General features: G+C 42.3%; 2 protein-coding genes across 7 annotated transcripts; one reads left to right on the top strand and one right to left on the bottom strand.

Moving 5' to 3' along the window:
* Positions 1–13: 13 nt before the first annotated feature.
* On the bottom strand, positions 14–1,565 carry dennd6b (DENN/MADD domain containing 6B). The gene is made up of 3 exons (XM_030045346.1): positions 1,469–1,565; positions 1,289–1,363; positions 14–1,179 (listed from the first exon to the last, which is right to left on the bottom strand). The coding sequence occupies exons 1-3, from the start codon at positions 1,514–1,516 to the stop codon at positions 1,057–1,059; spliced, it is 246 nt and encodes an 81-aa protein (XP_029901206.1). The 5' UTR covers positions 1,517–1,565; the 3' UTR covers positions 14–1,056.
* lta4h (leukotriene A4 hydrolase) lies at positions 807–17,273 on the top strand. 6 transcript variants are annotated; one of them, XM_030045344.1, is made up of 21 exons: positions 807–820; positions 3,189–3,299; positions 3,910–4,039; positions 9,847–9,977; positions 10,095–10,215; positions 11,168–11,236; positions 11,354–11,458; positions 12,434–12,486; positions 12,585–12,657; positions 13,408–13,548; positions 13,637–13,660; positions 13,765–13,835; positions 13,931–14,042; positions 14,291–14,435; positions 14,562–14,665; positions 15,283–15,353; positions 15,479–15,533; positions 15,621–15,716; positions 15,829–15,911; positions 16,448–16,552; positions 16,817–17,273. In XM_030045344.1, exons 3-21 carry the CDS (start codon positions 3,950–3,952, stop codon positions 16,953–16,955), a joined length of 1,788 nt encoding a protein of 595 aa, XP_029901204.1. In that variant the 5' UTR covers positions 807–820; positions 3,189–3,299; positions 3,910–3,949; the 3' UTR covers positions 16,956–17,273. The 6 variants fall into 6 exon arrangements, with proteins under 6 accessions (XP_029901204.1, XP_029901203.1, XP_029901202.1 ...); XM_030045343.1 differs by having other exon boundaries at positions 811–820; positions 3,898–4,039; XM_030045342.1 differs by lacking the exon at positions 807–820 and adding an exon at positions 1,920–1,932 and having other exon boundaries at positions 3,898–4,039.
* The last annotated feature ends 198 nt before the right edge of the window (positions 17,274–17,471 follow it).

The following is a 17,471-nucleotide window of genomic DNA, read 5'->3' as shown; positions in this document are numbered from 1 at the left end:
CAAGGAGGAATCCTAACAGTTTTGAGTCAGATTTTAATTGCTGATTCAATACTTAATGAACAAATGAACAAAAAATATTTTCATATAACAACATGGGAGAAAACAAGGAACAAAAGGCAAATAAATAAGGAACAAAAGGCAAATAAATATTACATAATCAGACAACTGTGGGAGACACCCAAAAGGGAGTGCAATATGCAAGATCAAGTGTGTCCATTTTACATTCACAAGCTTTAAGTGTAACAAGTGTCACTGTGGGGAGAGTTGGGGGTTAATAAATTTGTAGGGCCATGAAGTAGTTTGGTTGTAGCCTGGTGATCAGTAGTGTTACTGTACAAAAATAATGCTTTAGTTCTGCATTTGTGTACACTAGAATGTAACACTGCATACAGTGTAGGGTGGAGATGCCCAGTGCTGAATTATTTGAGTGTTTACCCAGTGAGGACAGTAAAGACGGTTACTAATGCCAGTTCATCCACTGATTCCGGCACAAACCTCTTTCCAAGTCTCGTAACATATTTCAAACACCACAGAGATCCGGAGCCACTAGATGAATATCTTCATATAAAAAAAAAAAAAAAAAAAAAGTAACACATTATCCTTGACATGTTCCCTTAAGGCCCATGTGTCAAACTGGCGCCATGGACGGCCAACAGGCTGCAGGTTTTCATTCCAACCAAAAACCCCACCAGGTGATTTCAATAATTAGTCCCTCCTCTCTGCTTTAAGGTCAGGTAAACAGTGAAATCACCTGGTGGGGTTTTAGGTTGGAATGAACACCTGCAGACTCTTGGCCACCAGTGTGACACCCTGCCTTAAGGTAATGCTTCAGTATCCGCAGACTTAACTACATTTTCTCTGTAAACTTAGTGAAGGCATCATGATGTAGATCTCAACAGTAGACGTTTTCAGGGTAGCAAAGTATTTCTAAACATACTGGCCTTATATAATCTAGACTTTAGTATCTCAATATCCTACTTATGGCAGGTGGAGGTGTGGAGATGGCAACCATTTGAGGGATATTTCAAGCCTCATAAAAAGTAGAGTGTGTGACTGTCAGTGTTTGTGCAGTACAGTCTGCAGGTCCTCTGGCAGAGAGCCGATGATGGTCTGAATATATCCCTCCAGCTTTTCCAAAACACCCTCCTTCACTGGGAGCTGCTGCCTGCGAGCCTTCATCTACACAAACATGGAAAACATTTCACCAGTCAGTCAAGCTTACAACTTCCAGTCTTTGATGTTCACATTTATTACAAAAAAAAACTATTAAGATCATTGGTTTACTCACAAGCTTTTCTCTCAGTTTCAAAATCAGGTCAACAATTTCCACCTCAGACTTGTCTTTGGTCCAGCCCAGCAGATCCTGGTAAAGTCAGTTGGTAGAACAGCATTACTGGAACCAGAGCCGGGGCATGATACGGATACCAGTGCAGGTGTTTAGTAACTAATGTGACCGGGATCAACTTACAGCATCACACACGACCTCCAGATGAAGGCATTCCAGTTTCTGGGTCATTTCTCTGTGTCGTAGACGATACCAGCCGTCAAAATTGGGGGACCTGAAGAATCTCCTGCAAAACCATTAAAACGAAGTGCAAGACATCAAAATCAGCATCTACAAGTAGTTGTTAGGACTTCATCAATCAAATTAAAATGTATTCCTGTTATGGCATGGTGGACATAAGACTGCTAAAAACTGTATTTAATATCTTGCATTTGTCAGTGTCTTAAATTCAGAGTGTGTAGCTCGGGATGTTTCAGACCTGCAGATACTCTGAAATCAGATGAGTGGAGAAGGCTCACCTGTACAGCCCCATCCAATCCCCTTTGAGCACCGAGGTGAGCTGAGGTCCTGCATGCTCTAGAGTTCCCATGAACTCCTCCTGACTGAAGGGACGGATCTGAGGAGGAGTCTGGAAGACAAACACACAGGTGTGTCTCCCATCTGGTTACATCGGAAAACACATCACCTCCACAGTATATTAACCACTGTTACCAACCTTCCAAGGGGTGACAGATCTCTGGAGGGGCATCAGGCTCGCCAGGTATCTCTCCTGACAAAAAAGGGCAGAAAGAAACAGGTGAGGCCATACTCTGTGTTAAAGGGTGACGCAGTTGCGTTTAGTCTCACAAAATGCTGTGAAAGGAGCTTCAACTCATTGTACATGTTGTGGCATTTTTTTGGCATTTATATTTACATTTTAAGTAATTGTACTCATTCATAAAACTTTGTGAGACTAGGCTAGCATAAGGTCTCACCAGTGGGATGATAAAGCTCTGGGTGAGCTCTAACAGATGTCTCCTCAAGATGGCGCTCTGCACCTCTGACGGCCTCTTCCTCTGGATGCCCTGCAGCCAGGAACAATCAAATATGACTGTCTATACATGGGTGGACTTTTCACAGCAGCCATGTTGGTATGAAAAGCAGGGTAAACACAGGTGTTGCTGAAACATTAATGAAGGTTCTGTCCCACAGAGCCAGGCTCCTGCTGCTGTTCATGCTGCGCTTGCTTCACTTAAAGAGAACACAACCTCCATTAATGTCATTAGTTACACGTGTTTACCTGCTTTTTCATGTCCACATGGCTGCTGTGAAAAAGATGCACACCAGGCAGTTTTGGTGATGACATACCTTTAGAAGTCTCTTGATGAGGATCTTATCTTTGTGGAGAAATGTCTTGTATGCTGTGTAGATGCCTGAGGGGCAAACAGGATTTAAAAATACCAAAACATGATTTTTGGAGGGGAAAAAAAATCAGCTATTGTATCAATTTGGCATGCTATTTTACCTGGTTTAGTATCCAGTGTTTTCAGTTTGGCCAGTTTCTTCACCTTTACTTGTTTAGGCAAGTCACCTGAGGGTAAACACATGTATAGTATGACCAGACTGATAAATGTGGCAGGTATTGGTCTTTTGTTGTTACATTATTACAGTAGAATTAATCAATACTACACTGACTGTCTATAGGTAGGCAGATTATACATGTGTGCAACAAGATAAGTTTATTGTTAATATCAGCATCAGTTTTTGGGGTCCCACAGTGGTCTAAAATTTATCAGGGGACCCTAAAACCCTCACAATTTAGACTGTAAATGCTGTTTGAGGGATTTAACGCTGTCAAAAAGACAATTCCGGTTGGAAACACTGAACACTGCTTCTAAAACCCTCTGATTTTCATGTTTACCAGACATCTTGAGCTCTCCGAGGCGCACAATGTGTGGCCAGCACTGGAAGGTCTTAACGAAGAAAGGATTGGTGACGCCCAAGATCACATTGGGCCTGAGAAGAAATCACAGAGGTGAGGTTAGAAAACACAGCTGATCCACCAAGACATGAACAAATATGCTGTGAGCTATATATATCCTACTCACGGTGCCTGTGTCCTGGTGGTGTACTCCCTGAACTCGCTGTCGTGGATGGTGAAGTAGGGCCTGTGGTCACAGCAATACTTCAGTGGAGCAATGGAGCTGAAGGTAGAGAAAGAACAGAGGGGTGGCAGAAAGGGACTATTACACCAGAGGGAGATCAATTCCCACAAACCCGAGGCCAAGGAGCTACTGCTTAGAGTTTGCTGCTGATCTGAATCTGGAATTTCCATCATTTGATGATTGTTGTTTAGATGTGACATTATCTGCACTCATTGGACTGTTGTAGCTCTTCTGTTATTTGCCTCTACCTGCTTGTTCATCATATTCACATCACTAATGACTGTCAATCATCCCTACAAAATCATCACAATATTGAAATCGAAGTATTTGTTGAAGCATATTGTGATATTTGATTTTGTCTGTCTCGCTCAGCCCTATTATCAACCTCTATATGAACACAGCATCAGCCCTTAAACACCAATATCAGCCATTCCAATATCAGGATGCAGTAGCTATTTCCACCAGCAGTTACCTTACTAGGGCCAGCACCGTTTCTGAAGACACAGTGGGAGACGGCGCCATGACGACCACAGGTTCCCCAAGCAGCATCAGTTCCCAGAGCATCTGCAAGTGGATCAGGACTGACTGGAAACACCTAGGCAGGTCAAAGGTCAGTTGTTACACGGATGCTGCTCTTGCTAACATGCAGTCCAGAACAGAAAGCAGTTACTTACTTGAACAGGTCCTGTTCATGGATGGTAGGCAGCACCGTGGGGGCTGGTAGAAGATTCTGGAGGAAGAAAGCATACTTCTATTAAAAGAGAATCCCAGTGTTTTATAGTCAGGTAAAAGCACACAACACTGACACACACCTCTTTTGGGGCCTGTTTCACAGGGCTTCCACCTGGTTTGTCAGTCTTAGAAGGGATCCTAACCTGGAGAGGGAAAAGGGTTAAAGGACCATCATCATACCACTGATTTTGAATTTTTGGCCTACTTAGTACAATTTACCCACACTTGTGCATTGCAACAAACTGTTTTGCAAATCATGCAGGGGTACAAAAGATTTTACAACCAGTGCTGCCCATACATAGACCATAAGTTCCTTTTCATATCAGAGTGGAATGAATGGAAACCAATGGCTGGATAAAAGGGAGGGAAATGATATGGGAGTTCTAAAATACTTTGGAATGCTTTGGAAAAAGAGTAGGGAAACATGAAGTGTGTACATTTTGTAGGTATTAGTCTAAACATGCAAACTCACTGATATGGTCCTTTAAGATTAGTACTGCTGTTGCATGTTGTCTATTGTATAACAGTGGTGAGAGTTCTGTATAAATACCTGTGTCTATTCACACTGTCAGTCTGTGAAATTATGTGGTCAATGTGCCTTCTACCTACCTGTAAGACCACTCCCATCACAGGCAGGTTGAGGGTCAACCCTGGCACTGGGGAAGGCCACTGGTCGATCTCATTACACACTGCACAGACAAGTGAAAAAGGGGAGGTTAGCCAACCATATCAAAATTTCTAACACAATTAATATTTAAACTTGTAATTCCTCAAATGATAAAATGCTTCTTTAAAAAAAAAAAAAAATAGTGACACCTTTAGTGCTTATTAAGTTCTCATTGTTATGGTGTTTCTGCTCTTACTTGAGCAATGCAAAACTTACAATGAACGATGCACTGAGAGTCATTATTCAAAGGCATATGCAGCCACTGTGAAGATCACCTCACCTGCTTCAAGGCAAGGCTCCAACTTCTCAAAATACTCTGGAGCTATAATCTGCAGCAGGGTGTGGAAGAGGTGGCTGTAAGGGAGCCTCGATACTAGGACAAGAGACTGCAGCAACAGAGTGGTGGGAGAGGAAGAGGGAAGAGAACACAACAACAACAACAACAAAAAGTTTAAATTACAGATTACAAAAACGATGTTCTGTCAGGTCATCTGTGTTATTGATGACTGACAGAAATCCTGTGGTGCACAGCAGCACAGTGTGATGGTACACTAATGATGTGAACACGGGCAACTGTGCTGGACCTCACCTTCTGAAAATAGCCTCTTTTGACAGAGGTGTCCTTGACTTGTCTGAAATACACGTAACCACAGAAGTGGGCCAGTTCCCTCTAGAAAAGGGGGGCAAGTAGCAGGAGGGGAAGGAAGAGAAAATGATGATTGCAGCATGAACACAGAATAAAAACAAAAGACAAGGGTTATGATAATGTTGGTTCTTGACAGTCAACACTGATATGTCTGCACTGAATAAGAGACCCTAATCAATATTAAAAAAAAAAAAAAAATCACATATTTTCATGCCAAAAACTGACACTGACTACTTGTTCTTTGTGCTTAGTTTATCTCAGTGTAATCACGTTGAATTTGACAACCACAGACAAGAATCCTTGATCAAAGCTGTGATGGTTTATTTTGGTCTTGCCCTTCCACCTGCCAGTCATCTTCAAGCAGCCTCACCTGCAGTGTGATGGGTGCGTCCCTATTGTAGGAATCCTCTCCAAACCAGGGGCCTCTTCGGCCAACTGACTGACGCAGTCTGAAGCTGAACTGAGTGTCCCCAAGGCATCCTGGGAAAACAAACAAAAACAAAAACAAAACAAAACAAAATACACCAAATAACCTTTGAGATGTTGCCACAACTGTTATGAATGTTATTATGCCATGTTTGTTACTGTTGTTGTCTTGCTGGATGTTAGCTCCAATTACCTGAGTAAGAGTCAGGGAAAGACAGATAGCAGATGCTGGTTTTCTGTGGACGAATCATAGGAATCACAATAATGAGGCACAAAGGCTGCACATACCTCTTAAATGACTACAGATAGTTATGGTAAAATTAACACCACCACCAAAAATTACCTCTTTCTCAGTAAGTTTCACGTCATGGGGATACACCAGCTGAAAACAGAACAAAATGTAAAGCTCTTGTAATATACTGACCACATTTTATAGAACAGAATATTTTGAGTGAAACCCTGGCCAACTCAGGGGTTTTTAATTTTTTAACTAAAATTATAATACAAGCAATTTGCAAGCGTCAGCATCATCACCACCTGCACCTGATAGAGGGATGCTATTGGCCAGTATCGCCCGGTGCCATTCTTTACTCTGGGGGAGGTGGCACGCCAAATTCTGTCCAAATTCTGGCAGTTTGGGTATTCTTGCCTATTAACAAACATGAACACCGCCTGGGACTTGACTTGAGATCTTTTAGGAATCAGAATGATCCACTCTTCCATTCGGAATACAAATAACCCTCTAAACAGCTCATTTTTTAGTAAAACTGAAAGTTTTAAATTGGGATTGCATCTTAGTGCCTCTTAGTCTCCACCAAAAAAAAAAAAAAAAAAAAAAAAGAGCGGTAGCGAGCAGTGAACGAAAATTTAAATGCAAAAGTTGGAAAATGTAAAGAAAAAAAACAGTTTGGTGGATTATATTCGTGCCGAATTCACCACTGGACACTGCTGGTTTTTTAATGTCATAAGCCATGTATTTGAGGCGTGTACTTTTCTCCGATAAGCAAGGAGACCGTAAATTGCCATATTTTTTAAAGGAGTTTTGTTCAAAAAGAGAGTGGCCGTGCTGACGCTGGCATACCGCTAGATGTAGATTTGTGTAATCTGAAATACCGGTAACTAACATTAACATCCAGCTTTGTTGTTAGCCTCAGCTAACCTCGGCAGCATCCTTGCATCCACTGTGCCTGACAATGAAGGATGCTAACTGCTAGCTAGCTGCCATACCTCTATGGCTTGTCCGAGCTCGAGGTCGAAGGTAACGACGCACACACATTCCAGCCAGGAGGAGAAGCGAGCCCACGGCGCCCGGCCGTCTCCGCCCTCCGACTCATTTCGGTGGGAAACGGAGCTATCCAACGGGTCCATCACGGCTCACAGGTCCATTTACTCCATTGTTATTCGGTCGTTTGTCCAAAGTCTATCAAAATAAATGCTAGGAGCCAGCTGAAAACCTCATAGTCCATTGGCGCCATCTGGCGGTGAAAATAAAAAAAGATTTTTTTTTTTTTTTCCCCTCAGGCAATAAATAAACGAATTGTTTTCTGTAGATTGTGATAATAGATATAACAGATATATCGCCTCTTTTGTTCCATGCACATCAAGTAGCAAAAAGAAAAAAGAAAATATATAAAAAGCTGAATTTACTGACCAGTGTCAAGTGTTAAAAAGACAACACTCACTCCCGATTGCAACTTTCAAAATAAAGCCCTTATTGACGAGCAGTTTAAATTATAATTCTGAATTTCCGCGTAGCAATTTTTAGGGGTAAAAATTCAAAGTCCATCTACCCAAGTTTGAATTTGAACTAAAATAAATTCCAATTTGAGATATCTCTCATTTAGTAGGCTTGTTGTAAAAAGCATTCAAGATGTGTAGTTTCATCTCTGTAAAACATATCTGGTACTGGCACTCATTACTTAGTCGTCCTGATTTCTTCTTCCTTGTCCCTTACCTGATGCTGTGCAGTTCAGTTTACAGACAGTTTATGCTTTCATTTCGAAGGCAAAGGTACTTCATTTTGGGGTTCATTCTAGCTAGAGTGCCTACAGGCACTTAATTCTAGCTACCTTGACGCAGCTCAGAGTTAAACTTCAACTCCCATAATGTATTTCGGCGCTCTGTCATAACGAAACCACAAATCGCGTCAAGCCAGTCATATTGACCGGAGGTTCTTCGGCAGATGTATCCTAGAGAATTAATTCAGGCTGAATATTATTTCCATTAAATTGTTTGGCTTAAACCCTTTAAAATGTTTAAACATTCATATTTTAAAAATTGGCAAAAACTATTAAATTACTTACACATTTTAAATTTCCTTTACCAATTAGTTAGCAGACCCTGAATGTTTTGTCTTTCTTTCATGTCCCCAGATATTATTTGTTGTTCGCTGTAATTTATTTTTATATTACTTCAAGTTTAAGTATATTTACAGAATCTTTTCTGATTAAAAATCTATGTAGCATGTATACCTCATGTTCTTGACCTGGATTTAGTGAAACAAATGGGGGGAAAAAGTAAAATAAGACCCATAGGTTTTAGTGATTGGTCTTTCAAACTAAAAGCATAACTTTTGGGGAGGCGCACCGGTATTGTATTGGTTCATGGTACGTCGTATTTCTTTGTTTTACTTTGAAAATTGTGAGCGGAAAAGGTGCTTTGAAGTCCCGCTATCGTGACGTGGGAGGTGCGCGAGGGGAGTGGATGTAGTTTATAAGCGGTGGCAGACAGCGGCAGCCCGGCTCTTTGCTCCTGAAGCGAACATGGCCTCTGGCTCGGACCCCGGCTCCTTCTCCTCCTTCTCCAAGTGCGTTACGAAGCACCTGAACCTCAGCTATCATGTGGACTTTGAAAGGCGCGTCCTCAAGGCCAAGGTGGCGCTCACCGTTGAAGTCCTGGAGGATCATTTCTCTTCTCTGGTAAAAGTTCAGCCGCCGTCCCAGCTTCATTAGCCCTGTAAGCTAAGGCTGTTTCAGCCGGCACGGCCGCACATTGCTTCACACCCCGGGAACCCACCGCCGCCAGGCTGGGACCTGCTGCTGCCTCACCGGCATGTTGTGTTTTCACAGCGGCTCCGCTTCCTGAAATCACAGTCCCGAAACTAGAACTGCTGATCAAGACTGCGATAGTCAGACCAGCCAGAGTTCTTTTATAACATACAATCACCTCGGTCTGTCTTTATAATAACAAAGAATAGCAAACGGCTTTTCATCACTTCTGAAGTTTTCTCTTGTACGGAGAGACCGTCATGTCAAACTCTAAAAATACACGCACTAACATGTACTGCAGATATACACGCATTGTAAAATACGCTTTAATCATTAATCATGACGAGCCACTCTTCAAATCGGCATGCATTCAGTGCAACAAGCAGCGTTGCTTTCAGTAAGATGACATCTTTCAGTACTGATTTGCCTCCAGTCCCTTTTTTTTTTCTGCCAAGACACACATTTTGTGGGGGCGGTGGCCAGCAGCCTTAACCGGATATAAAAGTTTCGATTTTATTGAGATACGTGCAAACTCACGAATCGCTTGTATCCAAAACATTCCCGTGGCTCCTACCCATTCGTAAAAGTTCTTCATTGGTGTTTTGCAACGTATAAACTGCTTTTCCGTGAGGCATCACACATTTTTTTGGACTTTGGCGTGACTCTGTTTCTGCGAAGTCCAAGTCTTCTTGGACTTTGACTGCACAGCTGAGCTGGTGTACCAAGGCAGGCGTTTGGACCTTAGATCAGAGTTTGACAGGGGAAGTGCTCAACTAGTTGTGTCTACAGCAGCTTCTGTTTGCTGAAACACCCAACTCTACATAATCACAGAAAATTTGTGCAACTCTTACTTGTAACTTCTGCAAGTAAACGTCTGTTTCCCCACTTCTCTTTCTGCCTTTATTTACCAATGTGACTTCTTGTTCTCTTCCCCCCCATCTACCTCCCACCCTTTGCAGACTTTAGACACCAGAGATCTGAAGATCTCCGCTGTGACGGCCAATGGACAGGAGGCAACATTTGCCATGGGCACCAAGCACAGCTTCAAAGGGACCCCACTGGAGATCACCCTTCCCTTTAGCCTGTCCAGGTGACAAAACCTCCTGTTCACCTCTTCCATAATAACAGCACCTTAGCACTTGATCAAAGTTGAAACCTAACCATGGTATGCAATGAATGTGTCTTGTTGCTCTCCTACCTCTGTCAGAGGGCAGCATGTGATCGTGGAGGTGAGCTACGAAACTGCCCCGACTGCTTCTGCCCTGCAGTGGCTCACAGCCGAACAGACTGCAGGGAAGACACACCCCTACCTCTTCAGCCAGTGCCAGGTATTTTCACGCATCATGTTCATCATGCCACACAAGAACTCAGTTTGACACCATACTAATCGGTGCTATAACCAGCTGCATGTTGCTGCACATTGCCTGCCCACGGTCATTAGTACACTCACTCATATGCTTGCCGGAGACATATTCAGGCACATACACATGTGGGTACACTTAACCACAAAATTGCCTGAGCACCATGTGAAATAACTTGTGAATCACTGAAGCATCAACAACTCAGTTTGAGGTTCACAGTTAAGACACTGATTTGGACATTTCTTACACCACTACATGTGTCTCTGTAACTTCTGTAACCAGTTGTTCTTCCTCTTTTATATTATGTATGTGTCCAAAGGTGCAGTCATGAGCTGATAAGCTGTATAACAGAACCTCAATTATTGTTTTTTCTTTACACAGTCTGTTATTAAGGGACACATGCAGGTAATTGGTTTATATTAGTGGTGTTTGATATTTAGTGGTGGGCCTGTTCTGTTTCCCAGACCAGTTGAGAAAATGTTGGTGGAGAGAAAGTAACGGAAAAGTGCACACATGATCAGTTGATTTTACTTTGATATTTAAAAGGTGGGAAAAATGTAAAGAATATATATAAATACATATAAATGAATGAATGAATAAGGGTGTAGTGTTGTTTTCCCACCACAGACCCTCCATGTTTTTTTTTGTTTTTTTTTTTGCATCATGTGAAAGTACAGCAAGCACATTTTTAATGCATAACATCTAACACTGTTTCCGATCAATAATAACATTAGACCTACAACTGACTTTTCTATGAGCCATATTTAGCCATTCAGTTGTGCTGTACAAAGGCTTTCTGTTGCTACACTGCACTGCCTTTACAGATCATTAGGGATCAATGTTTTGGGTTGAATTATTGATATACGTTTAATTAAAAAAAAAAAAAAAAATGTTTGACCCCATGTTTGACCCCGTCCAGGCCAACCACTGCAGGAGCATGGTCCCCTGTCAGGACACCCCCTCTGTGAAGCACACTTACTACGCTCAGGTAACACACACACACACACACACACACACACATATTCTGCACTTTTTAAGGCGAATGCAAAAATGCAGACTAGCTTTTCCTCCAGCAGTGTGTGTGTGTTTGTGTGCTTGGCCTCAGGTTTCTGTGCCCAAGGAGCTGGTGGCAGTGATGAGTGCTGTTCGAGACGGACAGGAGCCCGACCCCCAGGACAGCAGCCGCATCATCTACCGCTTCAGACAGCCCGTCAGTCTGCCTCTCAGCTAAATATGTGACAGTCAGGCTAGTAAAAGACAGATATCTGAAAAACAGTAGTGGTGGCAGAGATGTAGGTCAGTTCTGTAAGTAAAACACAGTGGTCTGGAAGATACTCTTATTTTCTTTTTGGAAATGTCATTTGGTTAGTCAGTAACATTAGCAGTCAACTGATCAATGTATTTTTAAAAATGTAGACAATTCTGCTTATGTACATTTAGTCTAAATGTGTTTTTTCCCCTATCAAAGCTTCTTTTTAACATTTGAAATATACATTAAAGTCAGATGTATGAAAACAATTTATTCATGCCAGAGGCCCAGTTCTAAAATATTTAGCAATGAGAGGCAGGCAGGCAGCACACAGAATTGTGCTTGTCTGTTTTAATGAATCAGAGCAATAAAGATAACCCTGTATGACTGTATAGGGAATATAGGGAAAAAATACAGGAAAAGCACACCATATATCTCTATTATATATCAGCCACTGATTAGTAGGTTATTATAGTTGTCAGTTAAGTTCTTATGTTGGTTAATCAGTCATTGTTCAATCATTAACGTCCCAAAGTGTGAGACAGAAAATGTCTTTAGCTGCTGTCTGAGTTTTAGCTCAGGTAACCTCAATAAGCCAGCAGAGTCATTTAGCAAAGCAGCTGATGCTGGTTTACATGCTAAGACATGGCCAGCTGGACAGCAAGCTGAGCACAAACTATATATTTTAAGTTATATTGTGAAAGCAGTGTAGCATATCTTTCCATAATGTGTCGCTGACACGACTGTTTAAAGTACAGCAGCCAACGATAAACTTGCTGACGAAGCCGTAATAAGTTTATCAGGGTTATGAAGCGCCAGCTGTTGTGTTAGCTGCCTGTCATAGCCCAGTAACGGTGTCCAACAGCAATAAACATGTCAATGTGGACTGATTGTTTCCCCTCTCACCTGTACCTGCTGACCTTTGACCCCTTCCAGGTGCCCATGCCCTCTTACCTTATTGCCATTGTTGTGGGAGCGCTGGAGAGCAGGTACACATGCACTCAGGCCTGTTAATATAACATTCATCCTCACGTTCTGCTTTTGTGCTGCAGTAGCCACTAAATGCTTTTCCCAACTTCCCCCCCAGGGAGATTGGGCCGAGGTCCCGCGTCTGGTCTGAGAGGGAGTACGTGGACAAAGCAGCGTTTGAGTTCTCTGAGGTGAGACGCTTCTCAATGACAACAGACTCAGATGCATCGACTCAAATGCCGTTATATTTGTGGAGTAAAACATTCATCCATTTTAGTGGGCAAGTAATTGAGTAAATCAAATTAGTGTGGTTGAAATATTAATTTAGAAGCCATCAAAAGATTATTACCATGATTAAATTTTCATGTTGTGGAAGTTAAACTCCCAACTGTTGGAAGTTTTTATAAGCTGATGCAAATGCTTTTAGACAGAAGCTGATGTTGAATGCCAGTACTCAAAACCATATTGAACCTGTGTCATGCCATAAATATTATAAGTAGTTGATAACCAGAATTTATGTTTACTCTTAGCCTTTTGAAATATCATGTAGACCGTCAAGGACACTAAAACAATACGCTGAAAGCCACCATGCTGACGATGGTAATGACAACTGTAACAGCATAATCCTACAAAATTATTACAATTAAATATTTACAACAAAATTACCATAAAGTAATCCCAAACATTTGAGGAAAAAAAAGAAAATTACACAAAATTTCAGGTTACAAAATTTTGAATACCAGAAACAACAAAATAAAACAAAACAAATTAACTAAATAAAAAGCACGGTCACAGGCTCCAAAGGTTTAAGGGTTAATAGACTCCCATTATCGGCTCAGTACATCAGCGGAGTTGCACATTGCTCCATCCTAGTGAAAACATCCCTGTCCTCTGTGGTTTGTAAGGCGTTGTGATTGTCAGTGTGTGTGTTTCCCTCTCAGACAGAGACCATGTTGAAGACAGCAGAGGAGCTGGCGGGGCCGTACGTGTGGGGCCAGTATGACATCCTGGTGCTGCCGCCCTCCTTCCCCTACGGAGGCATGGAGAACCCCTGCCTCACCTTCGCCACGCCAACCCTGCTGGTGAGGACACAGCCCACAAACACAAACGCACCATGGCAACGTGCAGAATCTGCTTGTTTCATAACCTTTTCTTTATCTCATCTTGCAGGCAGGAGACAGGTCTCTGTCAAATGTAAGTGGCCTCAAAACCTTCACTGTGCCTGGTGTTTGTGCATGTGTAGCACTGTAGCGATGCTGACCTGTAAGTTCACACTCCTGTGCTCTGCGTCTGGGCAGGTCATCGCCCATGAGATCTCCCACAGCTGGACTGGTAACCTGGTGACCAACAAGACCTGGGAGCACTTCTGGTAAGCCACAGTGTCAGCACAAACAAACGGAAATGCCCGACCATGAATTTCTTTACAGCAATGATTCTGATTGTGGATTTGTGGTCGAACGGCAGGTTGAACGAAGGCCACACTGTGTATCTGGAGAGGATGATTGGCAGGTCAATGGAGAGCGAGCAGTACAGGCAGTTCAAAGCCATGGGAGGTTGGAAAGACCTGCAGGATTCAGTAAGAACTTATTTAAGTATTTGCATTTCCCATCTTTCTTGGGGAAAATTGTCTAGTGTGCAAGATGTTATTTATTTGACATTTACAGTTTGCCTAGAATAAAAACAAAAATTAAGGAGAAAGACAAGACAGTGCTGGACACACTTTCCAGGAAGAAGAGATGAATTTTGCCCATTTTCCCACACTAGTAATTGCACTTTTCATGTGACCTTTCAGCCAGATAACAGTGCCAAACCTTTGTCACCCAGGTTAACACCTTTGGAGCCAAAAATCCCCTGACCAACCTGGTGCCCAACCTGCACGAGGTGGACCCAGACGACGCCTTCTCCTCCGTGCCCTATGAGAAGGGCTTCGCTTTGCTCTACCACCTAGAGGAGCTCATGGGTGGCCCGGGTGAGATTACACTCATGTTGAATTTAATGTAACCTCTGCAAACCGTCTAGTTCTCAGCATATTCGGTGCAGCTTATGCGCTCTTAATTTGTTGTTGTAATGTCATCTGGCTGCTTTACTCCTCCAGAGGTGTTCATGGGTTTTGTCAAGTCCTACATCCAGCTGTTTGCCTACAACAGTGTCACCACAGAGGAGTGGAAGAACTACCTGTTCACCTACTTCAAAGACAAGGTGCCAGCACTTCCTTTACTCATGTGCTACTTCAGTAGGATAACAGGCTTGAGATGGGAGGATGTCCAGTGTTTTTACACATAATTCCTTTTCACACATGGCCAATCTCACCAAGGGCATAACCATGGTACATTGGACTTTGGGCAGGGCCAGATGAGAAATCCCAAAACTCACACACTTAGAAGATTATAAGGAATAGTCTGTAATTTCTCAAAGATAGTGGATTACAATTGTGCCTTCCAAAGTAAGTTTATGTAAATAAGGTTTAAAAAAATGGATTTAGTACCAAGGTATGGTCCAGTAAAAAAAGTGGGTCTCAATAGACTGAGAATGGCCTGAATCGTGTTCCTAACTACAATAGGTATCTAAGTTTGTCAATCAAAGGTTTTTGCTTGACAAATTTCACGTAGCTCTTATTCACTAATGGAAGCTCCTGGCGACTCGGATGTTTCGGGTGCGCTGCACACACCGTTCTTTACTGCATGTCTCTGTCCTGTTCTGAAGTATTGTAATTTATTTCATGACATGCAGAGGCTGGAGGGCGTTTCATTGCATGCAGACAGGGCTATGGTCAGTGATACTGCATGCATTTATGAACACGGGCCTGTGTTTTTCAGGTTGATATTCTCAACAAAGTGGACTGGAATGCGTGGATGCACACGCCTGGGATGCCTCCTGTCAAGCCACAGTGAGTCAACCATAGCAGATCAGTCCCTGCCTTCTGGCCCTGCTGTTACCCCTGTAGGCGGTCACAGCTGTCTTGAGTTTTTGCTCCTGTTTGTGTTTTGATTCCACGCTAATTTCTTCTTGTAGATATGACACCACCCTGGCAGACGCCTGCATCGCTCTGTGCAAGAAATGGGTGATGGTAATGTGCCGCTTTGATGCTGCCGTGACATTTTGTCAAGTAACGCTGATCGGTTCCTGTCTTAACTCTTGCTCCCTCTCCCTCCAGGCTACAGAGCAGGATCTGGGGGGCTTCACAGAATCCGATGTGAAAACACTGTCCTCCCACCAGCTCATTGAGTTCCTGTCTCTGCTTCTTCAGGAGGTAAAACACATGATGTAGAGGCACCACAGTAACTTGCAGAAAGCCATGGAGCCTGTTATTTACTTCACTGTTGTAAGCAGAAGTTGAACTGATGGTGTTGTTACTTCTTCAGGAGCCACTCCCCTTGAGCCATGTGATGAAGATGCAGGAGGCGTACAATCTCAACAGCATCATGAACTCAGAGATCCGTTTCAGGTGAGCAGCACTTGATATGTTTTTTGCATTTTATTGAAGAGGAGAGCAGAGTTTGAGCAATGCTCACATCAAGAACATTTTGGCAGGAAGAAGTTGGACCATGGGTGCACTTAGGTGAGATCATTCAGGTCCAGTTTTTTTTGTACACTGAAACTCCCCAGTCACTCAAAGTTCCTATTTCATAATTCCAGATAAATAACATGAAATAATTTGTATTGCATGTACTGAAAAATGTATACAGCAAGGTATTTATTTCTGAAAAGAGTAAAAACAAAAGCATTGCAGTGTCTTAATTTGGGTAAGTTTTACATCAGTCGGAGTTAATTTAATGTAAATTTACTATAATAGTCGTTTTTGTCAAGTGACGTTTCATATAAGAAAAAGTGAATTGAAAATCATTGTGACTTTAGGTGGAAATCCAAAAACCACTCCAGAATATATTAAGTAGAGTGAGGTAAAGTCAGGGAATTTTACTTCAGGGCTACAGTGGGAACTTTGCTTGCATTTCTTAACACACACCTTCCCCCTCCCTCTAGGTGGCTGAGGTTGTGTGTGAGGTCCAAATGGGAGGATGCGGTTGCCTTGGCATTAAAGATGGCAACAGAACAGGGCAGGATGAAATTCACACGGCCTCTCTTCAGGTATGCACTGGATTTTTGGAGTGTTTTGTGTGTGGCAGGTCTGCAAACACCTCAGAGTTTATGCCACCGTTACTGTTGTCTTATTTAGTGCTTTAACAACGTAAGAATCATGTGGGGAAGAAGTCATAATTGTGAGAAAGAAGTCATAATTTTGAGGGGGTAGAGGTCAGCATTTTGATTTAGTTCAGTCTTTTTCTTCAGTCAGTTTCTCAGTCACTCAGATTGAGTTTCCAGTCTGATTTAATCCTTTCTTTTCTGTTCCAGAGAGGTGTACAACTTTGAGAAGTACCGTGAAGAGGCAGTGAGAACGTTCCAGACCCACCGGGCGGCCATGCACCCAGTAACTTCTGGTCTGACAGGCAAAGACCTGAAGGTGGATCCTAGCCAGAGCACCAGCTTGTAGACCAGCACCCACTCTGAAACCAGTATTACTATAATTACTATCGCGAGACACACCATCTGTATTACCAGCATCAGCACATTAAGAGCACTTAGCCATTTCCCATCTGTCAGTTGTCCTATCTTTCTCTCCTTTGCAAGATGGTGTATGGGTCTGGATGAAGAAAAAATACATCTCAGGACAGAAGGGACATCACAGTTTTATAATTAAATAAATCCCTCTGTCTTTAAAACACAGTAGTGTGCTGATGTTTATACTATTTTTAGGAGACATGGCTGTATAATTTTTATTACAATAAAACTTATCATAATCTGTGGCAAACGGCGTCTCAGGTTGATTTAGCCTTACCAGGAGAAAGTTGGACAGGAGTTAAAGGAAATCTAATTTTTCTTTCTTAACCATAAATTTGTTAAATTGGCAAAGAGTTTAGATTATTTCTAAATCAGCCATTAAATAGATATATATTGATAATCCACTGACTACTAGTTGATTATCAGCATGTACTTGTTAATATTTTCA

The sequence above is a fragment of the Myripristis murdjan genome, chromosome 23 (assembly GCF_902150065.1).
Source record: "Myripristis murdjan chromosome 23, fMyrMur1.1, whole genome shotgun sequence".
Classification (NCBI taxonomy): domain Eukaryota; kingdom Metazoa; phylum Chordata; class Actinopteri; order Holocentriformes; family Holocentridae; genus Myripristis; species Myripristis murdjan.
Note: the sequence above shows the minus strand (reverse complement) of the source record. Positions and strands in the feature narration are given on the sequence as shown.